The sequence below is a fragment of the Jaculus jaculus genome, chromosome 4, assembly GCF_020740685.1.
Source record: "Jaculus jaculus isolate mJacJac1 chromosome 4, mJacJac1.mat.Y.cur, whole genome shotgun sequence".
Taxonomy (NCBI): domain Eukaryota; kingdom Metazoa; phylum Chordata; class Mammalia; order Rodentia; family Dipodidae; genus Jaculus; species Jaculus jaculus.
The window spans coordinates 88,553,688-88,581,382 of NC_059105.1; the positions used below are offsets into that span (position 1 = coordinate 88,553,688).

Consider the following 27,695-nt stretch of genomic DNA (forward strand, 5'->3'; position numbering starts at 1 on the left):
TTCCAAGTGTTTGGACATTTAAAATGTCTGTTTCTTGAGTCCTGACTCAGGCTCACCTCAGTTTCCTCGAATAACTTGACCTGAATGGATTCTGGCGAGGTACACATGCCAAACAAGTCACTGAGGGAATAGGAGCAATATGAAGCTTTGTTGTATAGACCTCTTTTAAACATCCCTCAGCCCACAAGAAATATATGTTTGGTTTTAAATTCCCTGTTTATGGTGTGATAAAATCATTTTTTTGTCCTGGGCATAGACACTAATGTGTTTTTGTTTGTATGGAACATGAAAAGTTCGTAGGTGCCACTACTGCTCTGGGAACATGGCAGACGACGAAGAGTATGAGGAGGTGATAGAGGTAAGAATAAGCCCCAGAGCAAAGCATTTCATGTAGTGACAGCCAAAGCCACGGGGCAAAGCCATCCTTGGAAAACACATTGTCCGTCTAACTTCACAGAGAGTCACCAAGAAACCTAAGCAAGGAACAGTTTATGTTCAGTTTCACTATAATTCTGTGGGATTTAGAAGTGAAAGGAAATATCAGTTTCCTATTTCTTTCTTTCTTTCTTTCTTTCTTTTTTTTTTTTTTTTTTTGCTTTTCTTTGAACCCTCAACAAAAACAACAAAGTATGGGGGACACATAGGTTTTAATTTTTTTCACTTAAAAGGGCTTTCCCCCCTTCTTCCCAACCCCAATGATCAAAGGGACAAATGTCTGTTTCTTAGGCTCCATATAGCAGGAGAGGGAGTGGGCTAGTCCTGACGCCCAGTTGAATGTGTATGGGGTGGGGGTTATGCAATGAGTATAACCATGACCAGGGGAGTGTGTCTACCCACGATCATCAAAATACACGCACAAGCTCATGTAGATCCCTAGTGACAGATAGAGTCACCTATCCACAAGCTTCATTTTGTTGAAGCAAGTCAACAAGACTAGCCTTGCTTATGAATCTTGACTGCTACCAAACACTACTGTGGAGCTCTTGAAAACTTTGCTGCGGATCCTGGGTGGACATCTCTCACAGTTGTTAATTGTGTATTTTAAACTGATAAAATTTTGGTGTAGTTATATGACTGCCTTTCCTCATCAGCTCTTGCCTTTAGCTTCATAGTCTAGGAAAAAAAAAAAAAAATCTAAAACCTGAGGCTATAATGTTCGGAAATAGGCATGTGCTGCGAAACGGAAAGTGCTTGGTAATTCCCAGTTCAGTGGCCTAGACATATGAAAATCTGGGCTAATTCATTTTTTATTTTTATTAATTTATTTGAGAGAAAGGGAGAAAGAGGCAGAGAGATAGAGAAAGAATGGGCATGCAAAGGCCTCCAGCCACTGCAAACAAACTCCAGATACATGTGCCACCTTGTGCACCTGGCTTACATGGGTCCTGGGGGTCAAATCTGGGTCCTTTAGCTTTGCAGGTAAAGCCTTAACTGCTAAGCCATTAATGACTAAAATTAACTCTAAGAGCTACCTCCAACCAAATTTCAGATGAAAGTATCAAAATTTGTCCTTGATAGCTGATCTGTATTTAAGTGAAGAAAATTTATCTTAGTCTATAAATCAAATAACCTTTATTACTGGGGCATATAAAATAACCAGGATGTATTTTATATAGTCAGTTATTTAAAAATTCTGGCTTAAAGCGCCACAAGTTCTCTCTCATATGTGGATCCTAGCTACAGATGACTGGGCTTCTGCGTGAGAATGAAAATACTTAGTAGCAGAGGCCAGTAAGTTGAAAAGGAGACATAAAGGGTGGAGAAAGGAAGGGAGGAGGATACTTAATAGGTTGATATTGTATATATGTAATTACAATGATTGTAATGGGGAGGTAATATGATGGAGAATGGAATTTCAAACGGGAAAGTGTGGGGGTGGGGAGGGAGGGAATTACCATGGGATATATTTTATAATCATGAAAAATGTTAATAAAAATTAAAAAAAAAAATTCTGGCTTAAATGAAGGTGGCTGCACCTTCCCATGGCCAGTATTACCTCTGGAGGTCATTTTATGTATGTCCCTAGAGGTCAGATTTATCTCTAGCAAACACAGTGCAAGTTAAATTATAATGATATGGTTAATAGTTTTTTCTATGCTGGTAATAGCAGGAATATGTTTTAGAGCCAACTCAACTATACCTTTCATTTCTAAAAATATTTGTTCATTTGTCACTGGGAATTGTGCTTAGTGCTAGCCTTGATTGATTTAACTCATCATTAAAAATGGAAGCTGCTATTTTTAGCCATCCCATCCCTGCCATTTTGTTGCCACTACTGCTTCTGAGACTGACCAGCAGGTGTAAACTAATAGGTTCCTGTCAGAGAAGGTTGAGCCAGAGTTTTGGTCTCAGGAAAGATCACAAGAATGGGATGGTGGCAGATTCAAGAAAATTGGTCAGGGAAGAGTTTAAACAAAACAAAACAGAAATCTGCTTCAAAAACATATCTCCTAGGGATTTTGGAATCTGAAATAAAACCTTACTGTCACTCTCTATTCAGACTCAAACTTAGTATGTTCTTGCATTTTTCTCTTTCTATCTAATTAGCAACAGAGCTCTAAAAACATAACACCATGAGCTTTGGTTCACAAGTTAATGCCAACCACTTGGATAATGTTGCCTTTTCTGTAAGCTTATTTCTCTTTTTAAACATTTTATTTATGTGTGTTCTATGTATGAGCACTCTAGGGTTTCTTGCCACAGCAAATGAATGCCTGTTCAGGTTTATGTGGGTGGCTAGCAACCCAGGCCAGTAGGCTTTACAAGTAACCACCTTTAACTACAGAGCCATCTCCCCAGCTTTTAAGGTCATTTCTGAAATCTATATCTCAATTGTAAAATCTCAGCAATTGTAAAACTGGATAACTCTCAAAAAGTTGCTGTTACTTGAATACTAAGAAAACCAAAAACAGATGGAAACCATTTATTGTCGTTTAATATTTCTTTTCAACACACTCATGTTCTGCGTAACCACAGGAATGGCTCCATGTACTCTCAACATCAAACAACATTTTCTAAAATGTCCAAATGGTCTTCCTCATGCACTGATGTCACAGGGGTAAGAGGCCCCTCTGTGTCCTCTGAGCGTACATTATTTCTGTTGCTATATGTAAGAACATGCAGAAGAAAAAAAAAAGATGTGGGGGTTGGGGAGATAGCTCAGTAGTTAAAGCCACTTGCTTGCAAAGGCTGATATCCCAGGTTCAGTTTGCCAGCACCCACATAAAGCCAAACATACAAAGTGGCTAATGTGTCTGGAGTTTGTTTGTTTGCAGTGGTAAGAGCCCCTGGCATGCCCATGCTTACTCTTGCTCTCTCTTATTCTTTCTTTCTTTCTTTCTTTCTTTCTTTCTTTCTTTCTTTCTTTCTTTCTTTCTTTCTCTCTTTCTCTCTCTCTCTCTCTGTGTGTGTGTATTTCTTTCTCTCTTGCTTTCTCTCTCCCACACAAATACACAAATATATTTTAAGCTATATTTTTAAATGAAACAAACAGATATGACAGCAAAGAAAACACAAGAGAGACGCTAAGCAAATTTTACACAGCAGTTTCCATGGGTAAAATAGAACGAATGGCCCACTGCGATGGTTAGGTATGCGAGAGGTTCTGAACCAATGGCAACAAGAAAGCAGACCCATGCAGGGAAATTTTGCACCAGTGTTCTGTCCACCCTCTCCACGTTTTGATGTCAGAAATAAAAGGAAGCATAGAATGTCATGCCTTTTCTTGACTGAGGAAATGAGTCAAACGCTTCATTTTTATCCCTCTGCCGTGTGTCATGACCTGTAGGCCTTTCCTGCCAGCCGCCCCACAGAGCCAGGCAAGGCTAGGGCAGGATTCCACTCTCCTTAGGCATCAGAGATGAAATGTCAGCCAGCTCCTCTGCATCTATTTATTGCTAGTGATGTCATGAGGAGAACAAAAGTGGAGTTGGTTTTAGACCCAGGCTACAGGCACCTCACAGCTAGCAGAGGCCAAGAACAGCCAGATTTCCCCGCCTTGTGAATGGAGGAATCGTCACACTCCCCTTCCTTCCCTTGGCCTTTATGAGCTGCAGTCTTAGCAGCATGCTTAGGACAAACCCTCACCACCTTCCCAAAACAAAGCTCGTGCAATCACCTTGGTGGTTCGCCTGGGACAGAGGGGTGATTGCTGTTTTGACCTTTATTAAAAAGGAGGCAGCCATCACTCCAGAAGAAATGCTTGCTGCTCAGTCTGGGGTGGGTTGTGGAGAATGGAAATAATGAAGGTGTGGCAATGCTTCTGGATCATGAGATTTTCATGGTACAATCCATTAAAAAATTTACACTGGGGTATCAGTGAACAGCAAGTGTTAGCATAATTACTCTCTACTCAAAGTGTATAATCAAGACATTTTAAAGGTATTCTTTTCTAAGCAGATTCTATCTTAGACACTCAAACCAATGTAATTTGTCCCAGGAAAACAGATTCTTCTGATTCAAACCAAACACAGACACCTTGCCTTGCTTGGTACTCTACATCTCTTTGTCTGGTCTGATGCGTTCATTTTGCCTTCCCTAAAGCTTCCCAAGATGGAAAGGTTCCCTGCCCCAGCATCCAAGCAGGCCTCCTCACCCCCATTCTTCTCAGACATTCCAAACCCACTAAGCTAGTAATGTCACCCCAGTGGTTCAGCTGAGGCAGAGGAGGGGTGGCTGCTGCTGTGAGTGTCATGACACTGCGCTTGTGTTCTATTCACAGTACTACACAGAGGAGACAGTTTATGAAGAGATACCAGGACAGGTAAGGTCCAGCCCATGCATGCGCAGACCAGTGCTCATTAAAAGAAGAGCCCTTTTCCTCTTCCAGGCTCTCAAGGCCACAAAGATGGCAAAAACGGGTCTCTGAGGAAGAGTCACCACTGGCCTGTGTCTGGAAATAGAAGACCAATGACCACCTATTTGGCAGGCTCTGTGCTGTGTGTTTTTCTTCTTTTGTTCTCTTCAGCCTATCAAAAATGGAAGAGAATAGCTTTCACATTGCTCAGGTGCTGGTATTTGTGCAGATATTGTGAACGAGGACACTGCCATCCCTCTCTGATTGCCAGGGGAGGGATGGCCTTGGACTTGTGACTGCTACAGGGACCAGAAGTTTCACTATGTAGCAGTGTAATTTGTAGCAAACCATCTCTGTCATTAGGAATGGTGGCTCCAAGACATTGCCCCTGTGATGCATTGAAAAGCTACTTTCTGAGAAAGCTATTTCCATTACAATTCCAAGTTGTAACACACTCTCCTTCTTTTCTCTCTCCCCAAAGGTGAAATAGCTCTCTGCTTATTTTCTGCAAGGAGCTGTTTCTCTTTGAGTCCGATAAATAGTTACATGGATGGCCAGCCATAAAGTTTGTGACTGCCTCAAAACTGGCATCGGTAGATGCTAAAAACTGCTTTCCCACGGTCAGCCATATTTTAGCAACAACGAGCAAAAAGCAGCGATCGGACAGCACTGGGGTAGTTGTTTGAGACTGACAGTTTCCTTATTAGGCGTCTGTCTCCATATTAATACCAGATCTCTCCCTTTTGTACAAAAGGCATTTACCTTGAGGAAGTGATCCTATGAGGGGGATTGAAGACTTCACTGCTTGGCTCTTTTCTTACCTACCAGGTTCTCAACTTTGGACTCCGCTCAAACTTTGAGTCTTGGGTTTTTCTCAGCCTGCTGTAAGAAGCAGCAGTTTGCCACCTACTGCATAGATAAGGCTGTTGTGTGCATAATTACCCCACCATGTTGTCACCATTAGTCTTGTATACTTAAGTACTTACTAGTGCAAGCAGCACTCCCGTTCACACTAATGAACTGACTAAGCCAAGAGAATACTTGTAATATTGACTTGATTCATTTCTTTAAACTTTATTATTGTTTGGCTCATGCTATAGAAAATGCCAAAAATGAAACTGATTATTTTCTTATTTATTTGAAATCAGTTATTCATCAATGTTAGTCTTATTCATTTAAAGTTAATTTTTTTGTTTTTGTTTTACTTTGGTAGGTCATACGCATCTATTTTAATGTATTTTTATTTATTTACTTGAAAGGGAGAAAGAAACACAGAGAGAGAGAGAATAGGCAAGCCAGGGCCTCCAGCCACTGTAAACAAACTCCAGATGCATGCGCCCCCTTGTGCATCTGGCTCATGTAGGTCCTGGAGGGTTGAACTGGGATCCTTTGGCTTTGTAGGCAAATGCCTGAATTGCTAAGCCATCTCTCCAGCCCTTAAAGTTAATATTAAAGTCAAAAACTTGAGCCTCATTTAATTGTCTTAACTTTTTGTTCCTTATTCTCAAGTTTAATTTTATTTGACAATTTAAGAGTCTTTTTTTTTTTTGTGGTATTGGAGATTGCACATAGGGCTTTGCATTGCTAGGCAAGTTCTGTACCACTGAGTTAAATTCCCAGCCCTCACTTACAAAGATTTTCAAATGTTTAAGAATATTTTATTTCTAATTTGTATACTACCTTGAAGTCTTTGAGTGTCTTTCTACAAATGCAATCCAGACAATGTCATAGTCTGCATCTAGTTTACTACACTGTATAGATATTGTATGTGGCTTTCTCCAAATGGAGAGGTCACACCAGGATGTAAATCTGACTTGAAGTTAGAATGGTATATTACAAAGATAATGGTGCCAAGTTTTCACTTTCATAACAATGTTGAACTGCATGTCACATTTTCAGACAATAACAGAAGTCTATGAAACTACGACGACAAGAACAGTGTCTGACTATGACCAATCAGAAACTTCCAAACCAGCGCTGGTACAGCCAGAACCAGCGAAGCCAGTGGAGAGGAAGAAGGTCATCCGGAAGAAGGTGGACACTTCCAAGTTTATGACGCCCTACATTGAACACAGTCAGAAAATGCAGGACCTTTTCAGCACAGTAAGTTCAAACTCCTACTAACCCAGTTTCATGATTAAGAAATTATTGATCTTAACCAATTCTGTTTTGGATGCTGGGTTTTGTTTTCAATCTTGTATGAAACAAAATCTTGTTTTATAGAAACATGTCTTTTCTTGTGATTGAAAATGTCCTTTCATGTAATCTATTTCTGCATTGCAACATCAGAATAAACCCTTATTTAAATTACTCTTGCAAAAAAGCAAGAGGCTGGGCTGGGGAGATGGCTTAGCAGTTAAGCACTTGCCTGTGAAGCCTAAGGACCTCAAACTGGGCTTGATTCCCCAAGATCCCCGTTAGCCAGATGTACAAGGTGATCTATGCATCTGGAGTTCGTTTGCAGTGGCTAGAGGCCCTGCGTGCCCATTCTCCCTCTCTCTAACTACCTCTTTCTCTCTCCATCTGTCTGTTGCTCTCAAGTAAATAAAAATAAACAAAAAAGCAGGAAGCTAATTAGAAAACATGTACAGGTAATTTAATCACTATTAGGTAATTTAGAATAGTTAAATCATAAATATAGATTTAATGAAGTTTGGTTCTTAAGAACTAAACAACATATAGTTGAACTGTGTCTGAGTGGAATAGCTTCTAAAGTATAGGTAGATCACATTATATAAGAAGGTCTCTAAGAAGCAAAGAGTGTGAAAGAACTTATACTTTAGAAAACTAAAAATCATATTAAGAATTCATTTGAAATTAAAGATCACAGTTTTTGATGAACCATGATTTTTAACAGAGCTTTAAAACGAGCAATGCTCAGGCTGTTCTAGTGTGATCTGTCCAAAGCTCAGGTTTGTTTATGGCACTTATTATACATAATACAACATTTATAATGGCATTTATTATACTTTTAGAGAAGAAATATATAGAGAAGGAGTAAAGAATACTCTTCGATAAGCTTTGTTTATTTAAATAATCTTTTCTGAGAGCACAAAAGTAGGCATTTTTAATCAGATAAGTATTGCAGTGGTAAATGGGTGGGTAGCTCCTATGGGTCGCCCAGGCGGAGAACTATTGTGCTCCATGTTCTCTGGTTTTAAAGTCCCACGTATTGTCCTGTGAATTACACAGACTGGCAGCAGATAGACCCAGTTCAATGGATCTACTTTGTTGATTTTCAATAGTGGGTTGAAATCTTACCAGGTAGCTTGATGACATGTGTTCTGGGGACTTAAAGGACTGCAATAAAACTCAGAAGAACATTGAGCTATGCTAAGTAAAGTTCATGTCAAAACCTTCCAGTTGTGGTTGGTCAATAAAGATTCACTTTTATTTAAGCATTAACTCCTGGAGTCAGTGGAGTACATTTACCACTTGAATCATTACTGAGTTTTGAAGACTTAGGTCTCTAAACAAGACTTTCTTACTTTCTTTGACACCCCAGTATTCAGAAAAGATAGGAAATCATTTTGTTAATTTATTGCCATATAATGTCATTAATTCAAACATTGTAAACCTGGAATTTCTGAGACTGAACAGAGTGTTGGAAAAACTGCATAATCTTAAAGTAGTTAATGTCTAAATCAGTGATATAATTTGGATTGTTGAGTATCCACTCAAGAATACTTTTTGAAGCCTTGCTAGTAATTGATGATATACATTATTGTTAAAAAATGGATTCATTGGCTACTGAGCAGAAATAAAATTTCATTCCTTTACAGAATATTCCACAATTCAGACTTCCCATTAATTCAGCTAGTGTCTCAGCTATCCAAACCACTGAGGTTTAGTTGCAACTTCTGAATTGAATATTTTTGCATTGTATTAGCAATCAAATCTTTTCAGGCTTAACTCATTTTCTATATTTATTTTCTAAAATAATTGAGATTCAGGCTTTTTGTACGCATGCAAATAAAAAAAAAATCAAGAGAATAATTTTAGGCCATATCCAAAACAATTATCTGCAACAAATTTCAGGATCCAATCTTGCTTAAGAGGAACAATTAGCAAATCTATTTTAGTTCCTGCTGAGAGGGAATGGGGCAAAATTAAAGTGGCTATAACTAATCATTGTTAAAGCTTGGAAGATTTATAAATCAGATGGTGTGTGTGTGTTGCCTAGACTTTCTACTGCTGTCTTGTCAGTTTCCAGCCTAATATCTGACATTCTGTTTAGAATAAATACAAGGAGAACTTTGAGAAAACCAAAGGACAGCCATATGCCAGCACAAGTGATACTCCGGAGCTTCGCAGAATCAAGAAAGTCCAGGATCAACTCAGTGAGGTGGGCCATGTTATTAAAGTAAAGGAGCGAGACATTTCCAAAAGATGCCCAGTGCTAGGAATTAAGGCTTGAAATGCGTGTAGGGAAAAACAACATCGAATGACTGTGAGCTAGTCCAAACATCTAGAGACAGCATTGGCCATAGATTATGTGGCTGTGAGTGAATCCAAATAGACTTCTAAAGCATTGCCTTAGCCCTTAGTTTAAGAGGACACCATGAGATGGAAGTTCCGACTCACAGTGACCCTCCACATTATAGCACAGTGAGGCAGGGAAGCCACACACTAGAAATTGAGTCTGGAAAGCAGACAAGCTGTAGACATAGGTGCTCTGTGGGTGTTGGGAGGCCATTTCCCAGCCAGAAGAAAGGTGCTTTGTCTCTGTGCAGGCTCACAGCCACTTGGTAAACACTGTTCATCACATGTCCTCTGTGCTCATGTGCTCATGCTTGACACGAACCCTGATCTCATGTGTTACTTCTGCAGGTTAAGTATCGAATGGATGGCGATGTTGCTAAAACTATCTGTCATGTGGATGAAAAATCAAGGGATATTGAACACTCAAAGAAAGTGTCGCAGCAAGTCAGCAAGGTAAGGCCATGTTGTGCTTGGCTGGACCATCCAGTGGCATGTACAATACTGTTGTAGTCAGGTTCACATTACTGGCAGAAATCACCTGACCAAGAGCAGCTTTTGGGATAAAAGGATTTATTTTGGCTTACAGACTCGAGGAGAAGCTCTATGATGACAGGGGGAAAGGATGGCATGAGCAGAGGGTGGACATCACCCCCTGGACAACATAATCTGGACAACAGCAACAGGAGAGGATGCCAAACACTGGCATGGGGACACTGGCTATAAAACCCATAAACCCACCCCCAACAATACACTGTCTCCAGGAGGCATTGATTCCCAAATCTCTATTAGCTAGGAACCTAGTATTCAGAACACCTACGTTTATGGGGACACCTGAATCAAACCACCACCTTATGCCCTTTGCCCTCATAAACTGTTAACAATACATGATGTAAAATGCAATGCATTCAGTTCAACTTTCAAAGTTCCCACATTTTTTATCAATCCCAATCATGTTCAAGCATCTCCATAATCCAAGGTCTTTTCTTTTTTGGTTTTCCAAGATAGGGTCTCACTCAATCCACGGTCTTTTAACTGAGCCATAATGCCAAAGAAATACCCCCCCCCCCAAACCCATAATGGCACAGAATAAACACTCACACTGCAAAAGATGGCTTTGGGTATAGCAAAGAAATATTCAACTAATAGATTTAAAACAACCAGGGCAAACATCAAACTCTGTAGCTCCAAGTCCAACAACTCTAGTTAGTGACTAGTCTCCACATCTGATAATTCTAACCAGCAACAAGTCTCTGGAGTTCTAATTCCATCGCTGTAGCTAGGCTACTCACAGTCCTGGAAAACTTCATCTGGGCCCAGCAGCTGTCAGTAGTCCCTGCATCTTCCCTGGTTCTCCACTGCAATCCATGGTTCATCCTCATGGCTCCATCGGGCCTCCATGCAGGCATCCAGCAAACCTGCTTAACACTGTCCATGGCCATTTCCAAAACATGAGACCATGTTACAGATTCAATGACTCTCTCTTTCCTACATTTCTTATATACCATAATACCAGGTAGGGTGCCAATTTGTTAATCCAGGGAGGAATAACCCAGACTTTGAAGAACAGGATAGTTCATTAGCATTCAGACCCCTTCAAAAGACTGCATTCTTTCTGTTGTCCCAATGCAGGTCACTGGCCCAATATCAATATTTGTAATCTCTCAATTGCAGCTGAACAGGCAGCAGTTTTGGCCTAAAGATTTCTTTCTGTGCCATAACCCTCTGCTCATACCAGTCTGTTTCTATGCAATGAAACCCTTCACAAATGGTCAGGACATGGGCATAACAGCAAGCCTCTCATATAAACTGCTTCTAGACCAGTCCAGGCAAAGCTCTTTTTTGCCCTCACAAGCCAAACCTCACAGCATAGTTCTTACTGCATTCAGGTCTTTCATCTCTGACCAAAATAATTCATCAAGCTGTACTTATAGCACTTTAAGGTGTCTCTTAGGCTAAGGTCTTAAATTCATCTACATTCCTCTTGAAAATCAGCATCAAAAGGCTAAAGCCACACAGTCCAGTGTCTAGCAGCAAATGAAACCACTCCTCAATTGCCAATAGGTCAGGATGGCATTACTGGCAGAAACCACCCAACCTTGGGCAGCTTTTGGGAAAAAGGTTTATTTTAGCTTATAGACTAGAGGGGAAGCTCCATGATGGCAGGGGAAGATGATGGCATGAACAGAGGATGGACATCACCCCCTGTCCAACATAAGTGGACAATAGCAACAGGAGAGTGTGCCAAGCACTGGCAAGGGGAAACTGGCTGTAATACTTATAAGCCCACCCACAACAATACACTGCCTCTAAGAGGTATTAATTTCCAAATCTCCATCAGCTGGGAACCTGCCATTCAGAACACCTAAGTTCACAGGGGACACCTGAATCAAACTACCACAAATACCAATGCCTGTTCTTAGGAAAGAGTGCGCAAGTCCCATTGTACAAACATGTGAACTGGATGTCTACATGCAACAGGGGGCTCCACAGATGACTGAAGTAGCCCAGGGATGCTATGGGTAGATTGAAGGTCCCATGACTGCCCAAAAAACCATCTGCTACTGCACTGCAGAGAATACTGTCTTGATGTCTCCAGAGCCTCTTATTTATTTCTTTTTAAAAATGTATACAGATGAATTTTTATGAGAAATTTTAAATGTGGGCAACTAATATAAATATATTCCAGAATACCATGAAAGTTAAAAAAAAAAAACAAAACCCAACATGTCTGCTAGCCAAATTGTGTTAGTGACTAATTTGTTACAACTTTTTGAAAGAAACCTATGGAGAATAAGAATCATGGACTGGTTTTTAAAAATAAGAACTTTTCAAACATAAGATTATTAGTAAATACTAAGGATGCATCACAGAACGTTGACATGGTCAGTATTTTCCTGATAACCCATTAGCAGCCTTTCTGTGAGGACATCTTCACTATTTATCTATTACCTAAAACTTCTGCTTTTCTATTTAGGTTTTATACAAGCAGAACTGGGAAGACACCAAGGATAAGTACCTGCTTCCCCCTGATGCCCCTGAACTTGTCCAAGCCATTAAGAACACGGCCATGTTCAGTAAGGTAAGGGCCATATCTAGTCCTTTCTTTCATCTTGTTACTCACCTGAGAGCACTACCTGGTAAGTTCTTGACAACCTAGAATACAGTTTGCCAGTGCTATGATGAGTATCCTCAAGATTTGTGGGACTGAAGCGGTGGGACTTGGCAGGGGACCTCAGCCCCTTTGGAGAGAGTTCTTGCACAGAGTGCTGAGAACCTGAGGGAGCTGAGCAGCATATGAAGAGAATGAAGATGTGCCCGAGAACAGTTGAGAATGTGCCAAAGCAGTATTTCTAAATTTTAGGCAGACCCTGCCTTATGCTTTGGGTGTTCCTGGATATTACCTGATTCTAAGCTTGTTTTGTGTTGGAAGCTATGGGAAGTGTTTCCTGGCTCCTTATGACTATGGTAGCTTTTGTTGCAAGAGGCAGCTAAACTCGCAAACAGGGGATAAGACAGAGTCTAAAAATAGGAGGACAAGCTATTAGTAAAATAAAAACCTAGCTGGAGAGATGGCTTAGTATTTTAGGTACTTGCATGCAAGTCTAAGGATCCTGGTTTGACTCTCCAGGTCCCACATAAGCCAGATGCACAGGGTGGTGCATGCATCTGGAGGTCATTTGCAGTGGCTGGAGGTCCTGATATGCCTATTCTCTCTCTCAGTCTCTCTTAAGTAAATAAGTATATAAATAAATAAAAATAGAATAAAAACCTGGTTTGGAGACTGGAGAGGTGGGTTCAGTGGTTAAGGCACTTTCTTACAAAGCCTAACAACCCCAGTTTGATTCCTCAGTGCCCACATAAAGCCAGAAGCACAAAGTAGTGCATGTATCTGGAGTTTGTTTGCAGTGGCTGGAGACCCTGTCATGCCCAATATCTCTGTCTGTCTTCTCTTTATCTCTTTCAGCTTGCAAAATAAATATATAATATTTTTTAAAAATTCAGGGCTGGAGATATGGCTTAACAGTTAAGGTACTTGCTGGCAAAATCAAAGAACCCAGGTTCAATTTCCTAGTTCCAACATAAAGCCAGACGCACAAGGTGGCACATGCAACTGGGGTTCATTTGCAATGGCTGGAGGCCCTGATGCGCCCATTCACTCTCTCTCCTCTCTTTACATGCCTCTTTCTCTCTCTCTCATATATAAGTAAATAAATAAATAAAATACTTAAAAAACAAACCAACCTGAATTGGATGAAAAGAGAAAGGTTACCTGTGCATTCCACTTAGCTTGGTTTTCATCTTTTCCTTGGTGCTTTATGCTTTCAAAGTAATGTATTTCATGTAGGTGTGCTTGCATTTTCTTATAGCTTTTCATCCTTTTCTCATTTAGAAACTGTACACTGAAGACTGGGAAGCAGACAAAGGGTTGTTTTATCCTTACAACGACAGTCCCGAGCTGAGGAGGGTCGCCCAGGCCCAGAAAGCTCTCAGTGATGTAAGTGCAGTGCCGCGCAGCTGCTGCTGTTTGCATATGGACTCAGGGAAGCTTGAGTGACATCTTTGGGCCAGATGTTCACTGAATCTTTAAAAAAGACTCACACTAATTCCTACAGAAGATGATATTCAGAAGCATAATTCATGACACCTAATTTAAATTAGCTATGACTTATGTATTGTATTAGAATATAACTTAACCAATCATGTTTTATATAGCTAAGGAACCAGAGCCTCAGTTCTCATAGGTAGTGGCGGAGTTTAGACTTGTGATCCCAAGACCAACATTTTTCCCACCACAGCATGTGTCATTGTTCTCTCTTGGCTCTGTTGAAGACGTTTTGTGGCAATGGAGTGGCATTTTTAAAGCATCCATTGGAATCACAGTTGCCTTTGCAAATTTACTATGCAGACAGTGTGATCTAGCTTTGCTCTGCTGTCCAAGTGGCCTGAATTGTGGCGTGTCTCTTTACTCTTCACGGGGAACTTGTTGAAACATGCTTACATAGTGACCCCCCAGAGAGCCCTTGGCAGTTGTGTACACAGAGGCTATTTCAGAGTTAGCAAGCCTGCTTGCTAGAATTTTAATATCCTACACCTGCAAAGCTGTATATTAGAGGAAATTAAGAAACCTGAAAGTCCTCAGCATTGTAACAACTACAGTAAAGAACATCACACAGGCTGGCACTTGCCCTTGTTTTCAGCAATGTTATTTCTTTACCCTTGGATTTACTAGAAGCTGTATTAAAAAACCAATGACTGCTGATCCAATTTTCAGCAGAACACTGTATATAAAATGGCATGTTATTTGGCATTCATTTGTCAGCCAGAACCCTGAAACTTACGCTCAATACACACTTAACAAGCCAGATGGCACTTACACTGAGATTTACTTCCAGAAAATGCTGGTTCCCTTGTAGCCATGAACAGAAGTTTTACACACACACACAAACACACACACACACACACACACACACACATATATACATATATACTCTCATTTTATGGTGTCTTTAACTTTTGTGATCATTTTTTGTTGCCTCTTATTTAATATCATCTGAAAATTTACTGGACATATGTGCTATCCCACTTTTGGTTAAAATGTCAGTCATATAGACTCTTACCCTTCCACGGAGAAAGTTAAAAAAAAAAAAGATCTTGAAGTCATCTAGTGTAAAGCATCAATTTTAGCATACGTGAGCCTCCTGTCTCTCTTTTAAGGAGAGCATTTTGGTTCTGATCTCATGAATTCAAAGTTTTGATAGGAGGCCTTTATCAAGTGATCAAAAGCTATTTATTGAAAATCCATTATACATGCAGACCTGGCAGGATAAAAAAAAGCACTATAAGAAGTTTTCATCTTTTTGCCTGAAAATTTATAATCACACTGACAAGATGAAAGTATTATATATCAAACAAGAAGAAAGCTGAAAACAAAAGAGAGAAGTCGAACAGTTGCTATGAGAACACATAAGTAATGAAAGATGGCTGTTGTTGGTGGTGATCCAGAGGGGATGGGCAGAGATGAAGAAGAGACATGTTTCAAGTTGAGGACACAGTAGCAAAAGGGAAAAGGTGAAATGAATCTCTGGAGTATTGGAGAACAAAACACATGAATGATGTAGGTGACTTGGGACACTTTTGAGATTAAAAATCAGACAAAATAGCTTTGACACAAAAGGGTAGACAACAGGAGGTGCCATGGGATTCAGATGAGGAAAGCAATATGATGAAAGCAGAATCTGGAGAAGCTCTGACAGACAGCATGGTGAATTGGGGCAAGGGAAAACTAGACATTGTGATCATCTCGAGAAGTCTACTTTAGCAATATAGATGGAGCAGAGAAAACAAAGAAAGAAAACCCAAGGTAGTATTAATAGGTTAATGGTATTAATAAGGGTTAGTGATAGTGGATATGGGAGACAAGGGAGAGAATGGAGTTATAGGTGAGCTTATGACCACACACAGTCTGGGTGCATAGCCCATGAGTATAAGTCAACAAAGGAAGAAACATACTGGTGGTTATGGAAGAAACAATTATCAAGGCATTTTGTGGGTAATGTTGACATTAGTGTGGATGTGGGAAGAGAACAAGAACAAGGTCCAGAAGTCTCTGAAACAAAAGGGATAGTTGAAGATGAAATGTATGAGGAGGCAGACGAGGGTATGGTCAAGGACAGAGTTTTGGAGGACAGCCACTTGTAGGACGTCTGGAAAGCAGTTAGCAAAGTTGAAGGGGAACCGGGAAATGTCATGTCATATAAGCCTAGGGACTGGTGTCCAAGAAGACACTTAATCTCTTAGCATTTCCCTTTATCCATAAACCAGGGATAAAGGTTTATCTCTGAAGTATTCTCATGTTATAGAGTTTGAACTATTGAAGTTGGCTTTGCTGTTGAGATATCACATAGTAGACATAATAAAGTAGGATTCTCCCCACTCCAATTCAGTAAGATTTGGCAGCTAGGGGATAGTTTTTATTTTTATTGAAGACCAAGTATGCTCTGAGTATCAGATTGGAAACATGGCTATTAATACCATTGTCAGCACCATAAACTTGAGCAGCTATTGGTACTGAGCCCTAAGCAAGATGTCTGCAGAGCAAGCATCCCATTGAGCAGCAGCACAGACTTCAAGTATAGGGCTTGCGTTGTGTCTCCCTTTTGCTCTTTTGTACCTTTATCTTGTGTCCCTTTGACTTTATTTATCACATTTTCCTTCTCATCTAAATGTGGACAAAATACTTTGCAAATACCACGTGAGTCTTCAAATTGATATGGAGTGCAGAATTCTAACTAGACAGAATTCTGAGAATGGCTCCTGAGAAATGAGTACTTATGGATCTGATTTCTCTGAAACTTTTTGACAGGCTGTCATAACTTATAAGCATTTCTCCTATTTGAATGTTACTTTCTCTCTAAGAGCTAGACAGTTATGGAAAATTCCATTTGCCCTGGACCTAAAGTAAGTTCTTTACTTAAATTAAGCAGTGGATTTTATACATTTTTTTTAAAAAAATTGTATCCTAATTGATTTGGATGTTCATGAAACCTTTTGCTATAAGTACAAAATAGCTATTATTAGGATAGCACATATATTTAGATAAAGCTTGAGACAATTAAGACATTAGAATGCATCAAAAGTTTTTTTTTAAATAAATAGGAATTATTTGTGTGATAAAAGGGCTGGGAGAATGCTACTCCCGTTCCAGCTTCCCCTTCTGATGGCCTTTGGATGCAAGACACAGGTGCAGAAATCAGTCACTGACCCTCCCTCTGATCAGGACCATGCAGGCCACAAGGGTTTCCAGTGAGAGGACATTCCTCTGCCATCCTTGAGCCCATGGTGCAGGGAAGGATATATGTGTATGATTTATAGTTCTAGTAGCATCTGCTAAACTTCTTTCTTTTTTATATGTATATATGTGAAATGTGTATGTGTGTGTATGTATACTCATGTCTATGAGTGAGGTTGTGTAAGTGTGCCAGGGTGTATGCATGCCACAACACATATTTGGAGGTCAAAGGACAATGTTCATATGTTGAGCCTCACTTTCCACTCATTTGAAGCAGGGCCTCTCATCATTCTTCTCCCAGTTCACCAGGTTAGCTGGCTGTTGAGCTGCTAGGAAAGTCTCCTGTCTCTTCCTCCCGTCTTGCCACGGGCATGTTAGGATTACTGGAGACCACTACAGCTTCCTGCTTTTATGTGGGTTCTGAACTCAAGTGCCTCCACTGAGACTTTTTCCCAAGCCTGAGAAACTTCTAAAAGGAGATAAGAGCCATGTTGACTGAGATCTTAGGGGGACAATGCATCCACCCCAGTAGTCAATGAGTTTTCAGGAGAAGTTTTGGAGAAGGAGGAGCAGTTTTGAGGCAGGTGAAGAAAAGGGCACCATGCACAAGATCCTATACAATCTTAGAGGTTGTATATACTTGAGGATCTGTGATCAGTTTTTCATTATTTTAGGTAGAGTAGGGTAAAGACAGAAGAAAGGAGAGCAAGAGTGGGGAGATAGCTCAGTTGGTAAAGTTCTTGACTCACAAACACGAGGGACCTCTAAGTTCAAATTGTAGTACAAATAAAAATACTGGATGTGATGATGCATGTCTGTAATCCCAGCACTCGGGAGGCAGAGTTAGGAGGATCTCTGTGAGTTCAAGGCCACCCTGAGACTACATAGTGAATTCCAGGTCAGCCTGGGCTAGAGTAAGACCCTATCTTGGGAAAAAAAAAAAAAAAATAACCAAACAAACAAACAAAAAAGAATAAAAGCTATAATTATAAACCTTATGTGAAAACAAATGGGAGGAAACAGATGGAGAGTCAAGAGTCCTAGAGGAGAGAAAAGACTTGAGGAACTATAAATCATCAGCAACCCTGAGAGCCAGGGTATGAAACAGCAGAGGACAGATTATGGCAACATGGTGCACTAACTTTGAAGACTTCAGGCATGAAAAAAGGAGTATAAAAAGTAGTAAGGGGCTGGAGAGATGGCTCACCAGTTAAGGCACTTGTCAATTCCCCAGTACCCGAGTAAAGCCAAGGTGGTGCATGTGTCTAGAGTTCTTTGCAGTGGCTGGAGGCCATAGTGGTACATTCTCTCTGTCTGTCTGTCTTCTCTCTATCTCTGTCTGCTTGCAAATTAATGAATGAATAAATTAATTAATTAATTAATTAATGCTTTTAAAAGCAGTATGATGTTCAATAGGTCCTGAACATGTCTATCTTTTTTTTGGCAGATTTCCTACAAAAAAGGTCTCATTGAGCAGAACACTCATTTCACACCTCTGCCTGATCCCCCAGATATAGAATTTGCTAAGAAAGTCAACAATCAAGTGAGCAAGGTAAGTAAACAAGACTGGAAATTATGTCTTTTATTAATTTGCTCAGTAATTTCTTTTTTTAATTTAATTTAATTTTTCTCAATTTTTTAAACCTTTTCCATGATTATAAAAAACATTCCATGGTAATACCCTCCCTTCCCCCCTTTTCCCCTGTGAAATTCCATTTTTTATTGACAGCTTCCATAATTGTAAGCAATATCCCATGGTAATTCCCTCCCTCCCTCCACTTTCCTCTTTGAAACTCCACTCTCCATCATATCCCCTCCCCTTCTCAATCAGTCTCTCTTTTATTTTGATGTCATGATCTTTTCCTCCTATTATGATGGTGTTGAGTCAGTAGTGTCAGGCACTATGAAGTCATGGATATCCAGGCCATTTTGTGTCTAGGGGATCATGTTGTAAGGAGTCCTTCCCTTCCTTTGGCTCTTACATTCTTCCTGCCACCTCTTCCTCTATGGACCGTGAACCTTGGAAGGTGTGATGGAGATATTTCAGTGCTGAGCACTCCTCTGTCACTTCTTCTCAGCACCATGATGCCTTCTGAGTCATCCCAAGGTCACTGCCATCTGAAAAGAGAAGCTTCTCTAACCAAAGTGAGAGGAGCATTAATATGTGGATGTGAACATCAAGAGAAGCGCTTACTGGGAAGTTTGGTGTTGCTCAGTAATTTCAACCATTTGAGACTGAAACTAGCAATGGACCTGAAAAGGAAGCACACACACTAAGGGTATTTTTACATATGACGCCCAAAACTCCACATCAGCATGATGGTAATGCTTAGCCTGCCTGCTGACTCCCTGCATTTGAAAGGTCACAGTCAGCTCTTGAAAACAGAACCTATGTTCTGGACACCACTTGACATTCTTTTTTCTAAGACTGATACTTACACAGCCACTGAGTAGCCACGCCCTTCGGGGAGGATGGGGTTTAATTCAGCAGGAAAACCCTACACAGTTTTATGCCATCGGTCAGAGGTGACAAGCAAGTCTGCCGGTGGACTCTCAGGCACAGCCCAGGCGAGGGCAGCGGGCTGTGAGCTTCAGAATCTTGCAGGCCTAGCAAGCAGTTCCCTCTGCCTAGATTTGGGCTAATAAAGTAGCTCCGAAGAGTGCATCGCTGGCAAAGAAAGCAGAGGGACACATGTTCCACTGATGAGTAAGCGCGTGCTAAATTCCTGTTTGAAATTGGTCCAAATCAGGGCACTTTCTCCTGGGACTCTGCTGCTTTTAAATACCTTTCTTTGTCCTCATAAGAAGAGGGGTCTCAGTTTGGTATTCTGCTCAAAATTTGATTGAACTTCAAGATTTTAGAGAGGTGGTGTGTTTCCTCAGCAGAGGAAAAGGAAGAAAAGATATGGATGATGAAATTATTTGGTGATAGTTTTAGTGTATAATTCTTCAGATTACTTACTATAAATCCAGGACTATTCAGATAGAGAATCTAGTAAGTATAGTAAAAATAATAAGAATACTGGCAACTTTATACTTCCCCAGGGCTAAGCACAAATTAGCTGTAGAACTGTGCATAATGAGATGGCTACTGAATTTGTTAATGTCAGAAATAAGATCGAGGAGAAGGATAATTTATTTTTTGAAGAAAAAGTTGTTTAAAGCAGTAGTTTAGCAATAAAGAAACTTTTTTTTTTTTTGAGATAGGGTCTCACTCTGGCCCAGGCTGACCTGGAAACACAATGTAGTCTCAGGGTGGCCTTGAACTCACAGCAATCCTCCTACCTCTGCCTCCCGAGTGCTGGGATTAAAGGTGTGCACTACCACGCCTGGTTTATTTTGATTTTTTATTTAAGGAATATTTAAGTGCAAATTGAATGTAACCTCAATAAGGAAACATCCTTTTTACTTAATTTGATTATGCAATGTGGGCATGTGAAGCTGACATTTAAATATCACGTTCAGATTCCTCTGACATCATTCTCTTCAGCTATTTCAGCTTGTCAGTGAGCTCAGGGAACTGCACTTTTCAGTATGGCAGCATGTAAAATGTGACTAGTACAAACACTGTATTATCACCTGGGGCTTGTATAGCCAAGTACCGTACATAGGCTTTCTCAATGGGCACACATTTGTTTCTTGACATTCAGTCCCTGTTAGGGCTCCTTCATGTTACAGAGAAGTCACCTTTTTGTTGTGTCCTCACACTACTGTTAGAGTCAGAGCCTGGGCCCTGGAAAGCCTCATAAGCTAAGATTTGTCACCCATCCTCAACAGGCCAATCAAAATAATAGAAATGGGAGATGTATTCAGTGGGGCCATACTGGAAAGAGGAACAGAGGTCCAGAGTGCACTCCAAGCCATCTTCAGCATCCTAACACGAGGCTTAGGTTTAAATAAAGAGTCAGAAGTATGCATAAGGCGGGCCAGTTAACGTGTGGCCCCTCTCACCATTGTCTCTGCTCCAGGCTCTTCTGCAAGGTGGTCTCACAAGTTGTCAGAACTATGTGAAAACAATCTTTCTCTCTCTCCTCTCTTTGTCTCTCTGTCTCAGACACAGGCTTTCTCTCTAGCTGGGCCTCAGCCTTTTCCTTTCTCAGCATAATTTCATTGGAGAAATTTCAATTTCTTGGAGTGCATTGTCTTAACATTCTGGTAGCCAAAGGGAAGGGGCATAAGTGTCTCTTTGGAATGTCTTCATTCCTGCCAGGATAGTTATACTACAAAGACACTTAGTTTGTTCTTGTGAGGGCACTAATTTCATCATGGGGACCTCACTGTCATGCCCACACCTAAACTTAATCAATTCTCAAAGGCCCACTTCCAAGTGCTATCGCATTAGGGGTTAACATTCATTCCATTATCACAGAGTCCTATATGTGAGAAATGCATACTGGATCTTGAATGCTAACTATAAAAAAAGAATGTAAAATAGTTCAATAGCTTTACATTGGTTGAATGATAGAATGATAATGTTTTGGATCTATTGGGTTAGGTAAACTATATTAAAGTTAATTTCTCCCCTGTTCCTTTGCACATTAAAAAAAAATATGGCAGCTGGGTATGGTGGCACATGCCTTTAATCCCAGCACTTGGGAGGAAGAGATAGGAGGATCACCGTGAGTTTGAGGCCACCCTGAGACAAAATAGTGAATTCCAGGTCAGCCTGAGCTAGAGTGAGACCTGCCTCAAAAAAACAAAACAAAACAAAAATGTCAACTAGAGTGGCTTTCATTTCATGACTGTGGACTTCACCATTTTAGTTGGATAAGGTGACAAGATATTGGATACTTTGAAAGTGTTCCAGACCTGGGTTTGGCCTTGTGGAAGAATAATAGGAGCTGAGGGAAGAGTGACTTGAATGAAGGTCACTGGATTTGGCCACAATGACATAATTCATCCCAGTCTTACCCACAATTTCTAAATGAGTATTTGCATCCAAAGCAATAGTCTTGCTGGGAAGAAACGCTTGTGTTTGGTGGAAGTCCATCCAGCAACCAGCCATGCAACCATAGAGGTACAGGGCTTCTACGGGCGGGGGGAGGTCCAGCTCCACGCACACACAAAACACCCCACACTGACGCCTCCTGCCTTTTCCTTCACTGCCCCAACCACAGGCCTTCTCCTTTTAACATCAATCCTACATGCACATGAAAGGGAAGGAGAGGGCTCTCCTTGGCTGTCACCAAGCTGCAGCTTCCTCTCCTCCTGTGCAGTGGAAATCCTCCCAGACTTGAGAGGACTCCGACACACATTGTGAGTGATCAGTCCCCACCCAACCCATCGCTGGAGGCAACAGCAAGCTTTGGTTCATTAAAGTCCAGAGGGAGACTTCCACAGGGAGACTATAGTTTAATACTCTGTGGAGCAATACCTTTATAAAACTCAGATCTCTAGCTAGGGATGTAGCTAAATTGGTAGAGTGCTTGCTAGCATTGTATGAAGCCCTGAGTTTAATCCCCAACAGTGCACAAAATTGGATATGGTAGCTCACCGCCATGGATCATGCCTATGCCTATAGCCTCAGCATGTGGGAGACAGAGGCAGGAAGACCAGAAGTCCAAAGTCACCTTTGGGTACAAAGGGAATTCAAGGCTAGCATGGGTTACACAGGATCCTGTCTTAAATACCAAACAAACAAAAGATAAAGTGTTGATAAATGTCACTGCAAGAATTAAAGGCCTAATAAAATTTCCTTAATAAACTTACACACATAATATCTGTTTCTCAGTGGCAGCCCAACGTTTGGGTGTAGGTAGAATTACCAGTTGCTTTTCACATGTAACTAAGTTTTCTGTACCTTGGCTTTGGGATGCATCAAGGCCAGTTTCTCAATCCTAGAGCTTTTCTCTTTTGACAGTAAAGCAGGGCAGAGGGCAGAATTCTTACAGAAAGTTAGAGATTTCAGGAGTTATAACCTGAGCCATATTCAGAACTTCTGAAGTGGCGTTTTGTTTTTGTTATTATTGTCTTTGGTTTTGGCTATTTTTATTAGTTGGGGTTTTTTTTTTTTTTTTTTGAGATAGGATCTTACTATTGAGCCCAAGTTAGTGTTGAACATTTCTTTGTCTCATCCTCCCAAGTACTAGGATTACAGACATGAGTCACTATGCCCATTTGGAACTTAAGAAATTTTAAGTGTTTATAAGCATTTTGTAGCTTTCTTAGATTCTTTTTGTTTTGTTTAGTTTTCAAGGTAGGGTCTCACTCTTGCCCAGGCTGACCTCTAATTTACTACACAGTCTCAAGGTGTCCTTAAACTCATGATGATCCTTCTACCTCTGCCTCCCAAGTGCATTTAAACGTGTGCGCCACCACACCCAGCCTTCTAAGATTCTTAAGAAGGGTGTTTCCCAAAATATTAGAGACATATCTGTAGGTAGGTTGTTGCAGTCAGGTTCGCATTGCTGGTAAAAATCACCCAACCAAGAGCAGCTTGTGGTAAAAAAGAAAAAAAAAAAGATGTTTATTCTGGCTTATAGGCTCATAATGTCAGGGAAAACAATGGCATGAGTAGAGGGTGGACATCACCCCCCTGGCCAACATAAGGTGGACAATAGCAACAGGATAATGTGCCAAACACTGGCATGGGGAAACTGGCTATAACACCCATAAGCCCACCCCCAACAATACACTGCCTCCAGGAAGCGTTAATTGCCAAATCTCTATCAGCTGGGAACCTAGCATTCCGAACACCTAAATTTATAGGGGATTCCTGAATCAAACCACCACAGTAGTCATGGAAAGTCCCAAAATTAATTATGTTTACTTCAATTTTTTATTGGGGAATTGCCTCAATATAGGAGGGGAGGTAAATGAATTGGTAGTAAAATATGGATGTTTTTGTTTTTTATTTGTTGAGACAAGGTCTCCCCATGTAGCTCCAGGCTGGCCTGGAACTCATGATCCTCCTGCATCTGCCTTCCAAGTCTACAATACAGATCTTAATCTCAGCAAAGATTCCCAGTGAAGGATTCATATTTGGTCTCTTGCTCTCTCACTTTCTCACTGTCTCACTCACTCTCACACACAATTTTCTGGAGTTTCCCTGCTATGATAATAACTGTTGTCATAGTTGTTACAATTATGATGCTATACATCTGTTTAGCACTGGTGCATATACAAAACCATTTTTTGGCATATGATCCTTTTTCTCTCTTCCCATAAGTGCCCTGTGTAAAGTGTTTGCAGCCCTTGGGTGGAGCAACTTGAAGCTTTGAGGGGCTAAGTTACACCTTTGTTCATAACTAAATCAATTCTTGGGTAAAATGTTTCTGAACACAGGTCCAGTGCTCTAAAATGTATAGCTATGAAAACCATTTGGTATTAACTAGCATTAACCTTTTGAGAAGAAAGGAATTAAAGTAGTTGGATGAGGGCTGTGCTTCCTTTAATTCTGACACATTGGGTCTGGATATCAGCTTGTTTTGATAAAGGAATACCAGGTGAGCACTTTCTTTTCCCCTGAAGGATGTGGTCTAAGTGTAGGCACACAAACCACATGAGATCCATTGGCTATGTATGACTTGGATGTACTTCTGTGAGCCAAGGAGAAATGGCTGCAATCCCACCTGAGCTCTGGTATACGGGCCCAGGGTTGGTGTTTGCTGGGTTATTTCTATTCTAAGAAAAGAATAGTTGGGCCAAGATAGTTCATATCCATGTATCATCATTTTTAGTCAGTTTAGTATAGGAAAACAAAGCTTGTGGGCTCATTTCTTATAGCTCATACTACATTGTGTTAGATTCTAAGTTCTCAAAGTTAGCAAAGGGAGGCGAAGTTAGTGTTTTTCCAATTTCTCTCTATTTCCCTTCATTCAACTTTTTGGCTGGGTAAGTTGACTGCCCTGGAAGATTTCTTGCAGGTAGTTATTAAGGACCTAAGGCCAAGATATTTTCAAACCTTATTACTAACTCTCACTTGTCAGCTTCTAGATACTGTTGGTCTTTGTGTTATTCCTTATTTTTTTTTGTTTTGTTTTTTTGTTCTGTAGCAAAAATACAAAGAAGACTATGAAAAGAATGTCAAGGGCAAGTGGAGTGAAACGCCTTGCTTTGAAATTGCAACTGCCAGAATGAATGCCGATAACCTCAGCACAGTAAGTGGGGAAGAGGGCCGGCCTGGGGTCCTGGGGAGGATCTGCTATGATTCTAGCTATTTGCAACATCTCAAGGAAGACCACAACACTGGATATTATTTTGACCAAATTCCATTCTTTCTGCCTGCCTCAATTTTCACAGGAGCATCCTGGTAAGACCCTCTTACTGACTGCGAAGTACAGTCAGTATAAGTCAAAGGAGCTGTTTTTAATTTATTCTGTGCCTGGGAAACCAAGCTGTACATTTATAAAAATTAATTTATTTTTATTTCTTTTCACCAGAAAACAGAAATCTAATTCTTTTTCTTTCCTCTTAAGTTTTGTGCTCTGGCTTTCCAGAGCTCTTTCTCAGTAGGCAAGAAAGGCTTATCTGCTTTTGAACTGTTCTCCCAACCTATTCTGCTTCAGACCACTGTGAAGATCTAATCACGCCTGTGCTGGGACCACAGTCTCTAGTTGTGATCTGACCTGTCTACACCAAGGGGGGTGTGAACTTGAGCAACTTTTCCTGGCCCTCTGTCCTTGCAGTTTGTTTCCACAAACATCCTACACCATGTTTCCTGTCTTACAGAGGAAATATCAGGAGGATTTCGAGAATATAAAAGACCAGATCTACTTCATGCAGACCGAAACTCCAGAGTACAAAGTGAATAAACAAGCTGGGGTGGCAGCTAGCAAGGTATGAGGAAGCTGCCCCATTGCTCTTCATGGTTTTCGTGGGAGGGGGTGGATTTCTAATAACTCTGTGTCTTGTATAAAATAAGAAAGGGGTGCAGATTCTCAGGGGAATTTACTGAGATGGAGGCCAATGAATCTCATGCATATGAGAGACATGGGTATTAAATCAATAACAAAAGTGCTTTGGAGTTAAGATAGGGCTCCTCAGATTTTGGAGGTCATGTGTGAGGCCTCACAACACCTTAGCACCATCTTCATTATTTTGTAGAGCTTTTTCTCTCCAGAGGACAAAGGCAGACAGCCATCTTAGGGAGAAGCATGTCTCCTCTCAGGAGGCCGCCACACATGAAGCTGCACGCTTCTACATGCGACACTGGCGTGTTTCTTATGCTCCTCCTGACTGGTGACAATCACAAACAAAATTTAAGTGCACGGATATCTTCATATGCCCTACGGAGTTAACTTTGATATGCACTTTATTCTTTGGTATTTTTAGAGTGACGTGGTTTCTACAGAGCATAAGCTTTGAGGACAAGCACGATTGATTCTAATCCTTGTCTTTGTCTGAGTCTTGGCTGCCAGAGGAGAGAAGTCAGGAAGAGTCTGTCACTTAAAGGTTCAAGGCCGTGGTGTTTGGAGTAGGAGGGCATCAGGGCCAAGGATCTTTAGAAAGTACAGACCACTTGACCTGCTGATGGGTTGGTGTGTGATATGACAGAAAGCTTTCAATCAAAACAGCTAGCTGGACAGGGTTTGCCTTTTGATGGAAGAAGAAAGTAATTTAGGGGATAGGGTTGATGCAGGAGATCATATATTTTAAAAACATTTTTACTTATTTGCATGCATGTGTGTGTAGGGGTGCACCAACGCTTCTTGCCACTGCAAACTCCAAGTGCATGTGCCACTTTTTGTGTCTGGCTTTACATGAGTGTTCTAGGATTGAACCCAGGTCAGCAGCTTGGCAAGCAGGCACTTTTACCTCTGAACTATCTCCCTAGCCCAGGAGATCAGATTTAAACAATAGGTTTGAGATATTTTTTGGACACACCAGTGTAAATGACAAATGGTTACTTGATTGCATGAGTCTGAAGGCTCAAAGACAATATATGGAAAGGTTATATAATTTTTTTTTTTTTTGAAGTAGGGTCTCACTCAGATCCAGGCTGACCTGTAATTCACTATGTAGTCTCAAGGTGGCCTTGAACTCATGGCGATACTCCTACCTCCGCCTCCTGAGTGCTGGGATTAAAGGCATGCACCACCACACCCGACTAGGTTATATTATTTTGAGAGGCATTCATATTTCGAAAGTGTTGCCGTCATGTTCTCATTGCTGGTAGAAATCACCCAACCAAGAGCAGATTGTGGGGAAAAAAAGAGGTTTCTTTTGGCTTACAGCCTCAAGGGGGAAGCTCCAGGATGGCAGGGGAAACAATGGCATGAGCAGGGGGTGAACATTACCCCTGGCCAACATCAGGTGGACAATAGCAACAGGAGAGTGTGCCAAACACTGGCAAGGGGAAACTGGCTATAATACCCATAGGCCCACCCCCAACAATACTCTGCCTCCAGGAGGCTTTAATTTCCAATTGCCATCAGCTGAGGAGACTAGCATTCAGAATACCTAAGTTTATGGGCGACATGTGAATTAAACCACCACATAAAGGGTTCAATGTAACGAGACTAAACAGTCCCAAGAAAATAAGGATTAAACACTAGTATTTCCATGTGAACACAGAATCCATGTCAGGTAGGAGCAGGATTGGAAGACAATATCCTGAGGTGCCTGAGAAGAGAGGAAGAAATTAATAACAATGTCAAATGCTTCTCATGGACTTGCTAACATGGGGTT

General features: G+C 40.8%; 1 protein-coding gene across 2 annotated transcripts in view; it reads left to right on the forward strand.

The window, feature by feature from the left end:
• The first annotated feature begins 322 nt into the window (after positions 1–322).
• The window catches only part of Neb (nebulin), a 224,295-nt gene continuing 196,922 nt past the window's right edge, over positions 323–27,695 (forward strand). For both annotated transcript variants that reach the window (XM_045147212.1, XM_045147213.1), the window contains exons 1-10: positions 323–358; positions 4,721–4,762; positions 6,695–6,898; positions 9,033–9,140; positions 9,626–9,730; positions 12,252–12,356; positions 13,668–13,772; positions 18,514–18,618; positions 25,061–25,165; positions 25,737–25,844. In XM_045147212.1, coding sequence (XP_045003147.1) covers positions 323–358; positions 4,721–4,762; positions 6,695–6,898; positions 9,033–9,140; positions 9,626–9,730; positions 12,252–12,356; positions 13,668–13,772; positions 18,514–18,618; positions 25,061–25,165; positions 25,737–25,844 — 1,023 coding nt within the window. The remainder of the gene's footprint in view (positions 359–4,720; positions 4,763–6,694; positions 6,899–9,032; positions 9,141–9,625; positions 9,731–12,251; positions 12,357–13,667; positions 13,773–18,513; positions 18,619–25,060; positions 25,166–25,736; positions 25,845–27,695) is intronic.